General features: G+C 34.9%; 1 protein-coding gene across 2 annotated transcripts in view; it reads right to left on the bottom strand.

The window, feature by feature from the left end:
- Positions 1-3,766: 3,766 nt before the first annotated feature.
- Positions 3,767-7,405, bottom strand: part of ANAPC10 (anaphase promoting complex subunit 10) — a 78,045-nt gene continuing 74,406 nt past the window's right edge. The window contains exon 6 of one of the 2 annotated variants that reach the window (XM_073805528.1): positions 3,767-5,966. In XM_073805528.1, the coding sequence (XP_073661629.1) occupies positions 5,938-5,966 (29 nt within the window). In that variant the 3' untranslated portion in view covers positions 3,767-5,937. The other variant, XM_073805529.1, reaches the window with a different exon arrangement.

The raw sequence follows: 7,405 nt of genomic DNA, 5'->3' as shown, positions 1-7,405 counted from the left end.
AAAATGGTTACTATTATTTAAAACAAGAAACTGTGCTTACACTATATTGTTTCTTCATATCATTAGTATATTTCATGATTCAGTTAACATATCTTTAAAAGGGATTATAGTATGAATTAATACTGTTTCAAAGACTTCATTTCTAAAAGAAGTCTTTCTTATTTTTGAATCCAAAAGTAATTAGATGTAAGACAAGCACAAATTGGACCCAAAGGAATCAAGTTGTATTTCTACTAATGACTTTGTTTAAACACATAACATGCCATATTCCAAGAAGTTAAATTGTTTATAATGGCCACTTGAGAGCCTTATTTGGGGCTATGTATGTATGATTTCTGATGGTCTTGCTTACAAGTGGATTTTTCTAAGAATTTCCTTTATTATCTAAACGTCTGGAATGGAAGGAGGGAACATGGAACAGTGGATCCAAACTGGGTGGACATTTCCGTGATTCCACAAGCAGCATCCTCTGAGGAATGCCCTTTGGAAAAGCACAGATTTCCACCCAACTGTTTATCCAGGCAAACTTCTGATAGTCTTCTCCAAGGTCCAATCTTAATTATGTAAGACAAATATTAACTAAATATTTTGACTTACAAAAACTAGTTTCAAAAAATAGTTTTTAATTCCATGGTCTCCTTCACAACTTATAATGGTGGTGGGTGTTAGGCTGCCCACATTGCATCTTTTCTCCTCCGAAGTTTTAATATAGCATTAAATATAAGAGGAATATAAGGGTATGCATATAAAACTATAGTTACCCTATACATAACAGGGTAAGATTAAACTTTGACCCGACCCTGCCCTACCTTTCTTCCATCTTATAACTTGACGTTACATAGTTACTAAAGTTAACACCCTGCTTACTGTAGTCTGAATATAACTTCCTCATTCCTTCACAAATGTGTACAGCTTTCCATGCCTAAAATGCTCTCCCATTTTCTCTCTCCCCACTTAAACCTACACATTGTTCTGGAACCAGAGTATAAATTTTGGAACACTTCTTCCCCACTCCTGAAGATTCCCAACTGAAAGGAAACTCAGTTCCTTTACTCGGAGCCTCTCTCCACCCCTTTACTCCATCCCCAAGGAGGTAAACATTTGATTTGTAAATATAGGAAGAATAACTGAAGCTATATGGCTCAGTTCCATTCTCCTTCTAGGGAGCTCCCCGACCCATTCAGTGCAACCAGCTATGACATGAATCTTAAGGATTCATTATTAGAAAAGCCCAAATTAGCTAAGACTTAAAAACACATCCCTCAATTTGTTGTCTGTTAGAAAAGAAGGTGATACTTTGACCTTCATCTTCACTATTTCTCAACTTGTACATAACCTAAGAAGAAGGCCTCTTCAGATACCCCTATGTACATGAATTTCTCTCTCTTCCATAAGAACCTTACTGACTACCCTGGGCATTGGTGATATTTGTCCTTATTAAAATAATACTTAACTGTTTCAGTCAATATTACCTTTTGTTAAGTATGTGTGAATGTCTCTGTGTTCCTAGCTATCATCAGCTAGACTATAAATTCTTTCTGAATAGGAAACACGTTTTCTACTTATTTGTATTCTACACAGGATATAAGGCATTCAATCGTATAGGTTGATTGTTTGAAAAAACATGGAATAATTTTCTCCTGGAGACTATATGCAGTACAACTGATCACAGCATTGTAGAGTCAACAACTTTTTTATTTAATAGGGATGAGTAATCAAGTATCCTTAATAATGACAAAATGACATGTGGATTATTCCCCTCTAAATATTTCTTTATAAAATGTATTGCATGCTTTCCAGCCTTAGTAAATGTCATATGCCAAACCGTATTTATCTTTCTTCATCGGCACAGTGTTACTAACATGATCAGCTATGTTATTAGAGATAGTATAGGATAGAGAGTACTATTCAGTTGATCAAAATAAAGAAAACTTACCCAACGTGGCCTAAGGAAACAACACTGAGGGGAGACAAGTTTGGAGCTACAAAAGTAGTCCTTATCGTGAAATTCCAAAGGGCCAAGACAGAACAAACAAGAAGTAGCTACCAGCAGCTAAGGGATTCAGAACTAGAATTAGGAGTAAGAGTGGGTCTAATAGACTGGCTTAGAACTAGTTGGACAGGGTAAGAGAGCACTGGAGCTTCTCATTTAGCGTGATATTCATTTCCTACCTCTGGAAATGTGCATGTGTATTAAAGAACTTACAGGGCGGTTAGCATCTATTCCCGTTTGCAACATTAGAAAGTTTTATCCGGTGTAGTTTCTTTTCTGGTAAGACTGAACTGACCTAGAATGATGTGAATGGGGTGAAACCAAAAGTGATAATTAATGTGGAAAAAGAATCTGCAGGGCTTACAGTTACTGAGTATGTAAAGATGAAGGAGAAGAGTCAAAATTACACCCAAATACCAGTCTAACAGTTGAACATTTCAAGAAAGAAATGATGAATTTTGTTCTAAACAGCCTGGATGATGGAAAAAAATGAAAGAAGACTTCCGAATTTCATGACAAGGACTTCCTTGCATCTCCTATCAGTTACTGAATGCTACCTTAAAAATAAGCACTGTTTTTAAGATAAATAGTAAAATTCCTTTCCTTTGTCTTGGTAGACACCTGAGTGTGTTATAACTTAATAGCTGGATGGCTTGTTACCATCCTCCTTTTACTGAGCCTACCCTCTATTTCATTATTTCTCCATATTCATTTAACATGTGATTCTTATAAATTTTAACAGTTGGAAAACAAACAGCTGGCTGAACTCTCTACTTCAGTGTTTTGGATACTTTGCTTCTTGGTAAGTGATCAGTATTTTGATACTGCTATAGTAATAACAGGAAATGATCTGTTAAAATCTGGATCTCCAGCTATAGATGAATGCCAGGGTACAGAGGAGAGCTGGTCTCAGAATAAAGTCTATAAAAACAGTTGGGGGAGTTATTTCTAGGACCACAGGGAGAGAATCGTAATTTGCTCTCAACACCGGAAAAGCAAATACATAGTGGAAAAACATCTTATGGTCACCACTGAACTGCATCAGTGGAAAGCTCATGGTCACAAATGCAGTAATTAAAACAACTGAGATGGTAAATACTACAGCTTCAATTATACATGATGTGAAATACCACTTCCTGAAATACCAATTCACTCAGAAAAAGATTTCATAAGATAGAATACCTTTAAGTTGGTGTAACTGTAATTTTGCTTATGTTGGCAAAATAGTAAATTGATTCTTTTAACCAGAAAGGACAAGAGAAGACAAACAATGGTGGCAGGATTAGCCATAGAAAAAAGGGAGGGTACTTTCACATAAAACTGAAATACAGACTGGTTAGTATTACTAAAAAATAATTTCAACTTTTCTTACATAATTGCCATGGGTTATAGACATTTTCTTAGATTTATGGTGGGGGGGAGTTGTAATTAATTAGCCTTAAGATATGTCCTGTTAATAGAATAAATTATTATCATGGATAATTAATAAACTAACCCCTGAGGTTTTTCCTTTGTTGTCTTCCTCTCTCTAACGCTTTCTAGACACCATTGCACAGAAGCAGGCCCAACTAAATGGCAGATCATGAAGCACAGAGAGCTTCCTTGTAGATGGCTGGTAAACAGCTTTGTACAGCAAACACTTCCAAACACCATACTCTAGGGAGTCATAGTAGAAGTGGGGAAAGTCAAAACAATGTGGGCAAAAGAAGATTAACTTGTTTTAAAAGCTCCACAAAGTAAAAGTGTCTCCAAATAACCACAACTACAAAGTATTATTTTCCCTAATGCTTTAATTTAACATATTTTGCAACTTTTATCATTTTTAAAAGGTAATTGAACCAAGAATTCAATTAAAAATGACATATAATAAGTCAACATGTTATTAAGAATTTAAAGTAAAATTTTCTAAAACACTAGAAACATATCAAATATTTGTATTCGAGTTATAAAATTTTATACTCATAAAAATTTATACTGTAGTGTATTAATCTGTACTAAACTAGTAGTCATAATGGCTAAAAGAACAGAAGGCATGGTGTCTAAAATTACTTTTCAAGATTGGTCTGTGTTCTAATTGTTGGAATCTTTCAAATGAGAGCAAAAGTACAAAACATCACTGGATTCCTAACATACAAATCATCTGTTTCAAATTAATTGTTGTTATTCACGTAAAAACAATGATAGTTTGGATTCGAGAATAGGCTTAAAAAGTGAATAACTAGCTGATATTACAAATAGTCTTTCTTTCTACAGTTCCACCTCCTCCACAATGCCTTCTTTTAGCTTCACCTCTAACTTCTGAATAGGAAGTTAACTCTCTCTTTTCCATCCACCAGTTAGAGATCTTACCAGTCTAATTTCTGATCTGGTTATCAGAGACCTATTATTTCCCCTAGTAGACTATAAGCAACTGGAAAGCAAAGTCTGCATCAGATTTACTTTGGTTTCCTTATTATGTCTAATTCAACATTCAGTATCTATTAGTCTTTTTAGAGTTGGGTATTTATTAGCCTTCAGTGAACTGCTGTCTTTTAAAATTCCAGGTTTATACAAAGAGTTCCTTGTGACAGTATTTCCACAGGTAATAAGCTGATTTTTAAAGTGTCTAATACTTCAATTACATGTATAATTTAAATATTTAAATCTCATAACTGCAGTTTGATCAATACTCAAAAAGTATACTGATTACGGATGAATCCGTGAAGTTGCTGTCATTGTTTTATTAACTGTTAAGATGGCTTTTCAATGTTAGTTTTTTATTCTCAGATCCTATACAGTAAGAAATATAACTATGTCAAATCTAGCCTCTTTGGGTGATTCCTATGTGAAACAGGTAGAATAAACTATTTTTAAATCAGCTTTATTAAGGTATGATTGACATGCAATAAACTGCACATATGTATGATTTGATAAATTTTGGCATATGTATATAGCTGTGAAACCAGTACCACTGTCAGGATAATGAACATTTCTGTCATCCCCCCAAATAATTCATGCCTTCTTGCTTCTGTCTGCTCCCCATCCTGTGCAACCACTAATATGCTTTCTATCACTTGATGAGTTTGTACTTTCTAGAATTAAAAAAAAAAAAAAAGAATCATACACTATATACTCTTTTTTGTGGTTTCTTTCTTTCAGCATAATTATTTTGTAAATGTATCCATGTTGTCGCATGTATTAACTGTTCATTTATTTTTATCGGAGTAGTATCCTATTATATGGATTTTCCACAATTTGTTTATACCTTCTCCTATTGATCAACATTTGCGTTGTTTCCAATTTTTAGGTACTACAAATAAAGCTGCTATGAACATTCCTGTGCAAGTCTTTGTACGGACATACGCTTTCTTTTCTCTTGGGTAAATACCCACACACAGGTATATGTTTAACTTAAGAAATTACCAAAATGTTTTCCAAAGTGGTTATACACTAATTACATCCTCATCAGTAGTTTGACAAGAGGTCCATTTTCTCCATATCTTTGCTAACACGTGCAATTGTCTTTTTTTTTTAACATCTTTATTGGAGTATCATTGTTTTACAATGTTGTGTTAGTTGCTGCTGTATAACAAAGTGAATCAGCTATACATAATATCCCCATTTCTCCTCCCTCTTGCATCTCCCTTCCAACCTGCCTATCCCACCCCTCTAGGGGGACACAAAGCACCGAGCTGATCTCCCTGTGCTCTGCGGCTGCTTCCCACTAGCTATCTATTTTACATTTGGTAGTGTATATATGTCCATGCCACTCTCTCACTTGGTCCCAGCTTACCCTTCCCCCTCCTCGTCATTTTAACCACAGTCATTCTAGTGGCTGTGAAATGGTATCTCATTACGATTTTAATTTGCATTTCACTAACATCCAATGAAGTTGAGCATCTTTTCATATGCTTATTTGTCAGTCATATGTCTTCTTTGATGAAATGATTGTTTAAATCTTTTGCTCACTTTAATGGGATTGTTTGTCTTCTTCCTGTTAAGTGATAAGAAGAGTTCTTTATATATTCTAGATACAAATATTTTGTTGGCTATATAATTTGCTCTTTCAAAAGAGAAATGAAACTGCTTCAGATAATTATGCATTGTTAATGTAATACATGGTCTATCAGGACTTCAGATAATCCTTAAAATAAGGGGAAGCATTACCTCCACAATCCGGGGCTACCAAGTTTTCCCATGCCTAATGAGGTGCTCAGCTGGTTTATGAAAAACAGGGAAAGGGAGTAGAACTAGAAAACATAGTGATTTCCCCAACATTCTTCTTAATTCTTCCTAATTGTAGGAGTTTTTTTCACAAACTATTAATAGTAGGAAGTAACAGACTGGATCAGGTAAATGATAATTAGTCCTCCTCCTTTTTTCTTTTAAGCAAATTTTTAAAAAGCAGTTAGCAAGTAGTAACATTATTACTAATAAAACTTCCTGTACTTTTTATTAGATTTCTCTGCCTCTTAGACTCTGCCTGTTGTTTACATGAATGTTTTCCTTATCAGACTAACGCAGAACATCAATACAGTGCCAAGTATATATTGCTCTTATTTTCTTGATTCTCTCCTTTTCTTTTAATTCCTATCCATCTGTTTTTCTTCTACCCTTCCCAGCATCTGACATCTATGCTTGGGAGTAATTCACTGATCTCAAATGAGTTTTGGTTACAGACTTTTTGGTGATGATACAGTCACTTACCATGCTTCTTACTTTAAAGACAACAGAATGAAAATGACAAACTCTTTGTGGAACTCATAGAAAAAAGAGCTGAGATTCTGCTGAGTGAAAAAAATGAAACCTTCATTTTTTATAGCATCCATGTAAATTAGTACTCTGCCAGAATAAATCAAACACATACTTATTTCCTAAACTTTGCTAATTTAAGACTTCAGTCTACCCAGTAATGCAAGAACCTCTGAGGAATCTTTCCCAAACAAGAGCCAATATGGTGGGAATTCCCTGGCAGTCCAGTGGCTAGGACTCCATGCTCTCACTGCCAAGGGCTCGGGTTCGATCCCTAGTCGGAGAAGTAAGATTCCCACAAGCCATGCGGCACAACCACAAAAAGAAAAAAAAAGAGCCAATATGGAGAAGTTCTGTCTCCCCCAAAGTAAGGATATGGGGTAGTGGGTGGTGCTGGGGGAGATATACAGAATCAAATCGACTCATGTTAAACCATGGAAAGAAACCTCATTTAAGGGACTTTAAAATATTTTTATATGTAAAGAACAATTTCATATATTTTTAAAATTTTCATGAGCTACATTATCCCTTAGGGAATGCTTCAGTGTCAGACACAAATTTGAAACTGTTCTATAAACAGCATTAGAATTAGAATAAACAGCAGATTATATTGGCAATTGCTGACATAATATCAGGATAGAGACAACCCTAGGGTTAAAAATATTTCATGGGAGTACAATA

This window comes from Tursiops truncatus, chromosome 5 (genome assembly GCF_011762595.2).
Source record: "Tursiops truncatus isolate mTurTru1 chromosome 5, mTurTru1.mat.Y, whole genome shotgun sequence".
In the NCBI taxonomy this organism is placed as follows: Eukaryota; Metazoa; Chordata; class Mammalia; order Artiodactyla; family Delphinidae; genus Tursiops; species Tursiops truncatus.
This window is presented reverse-complemented; position numbering and strand designations above follow the sequence as displayed.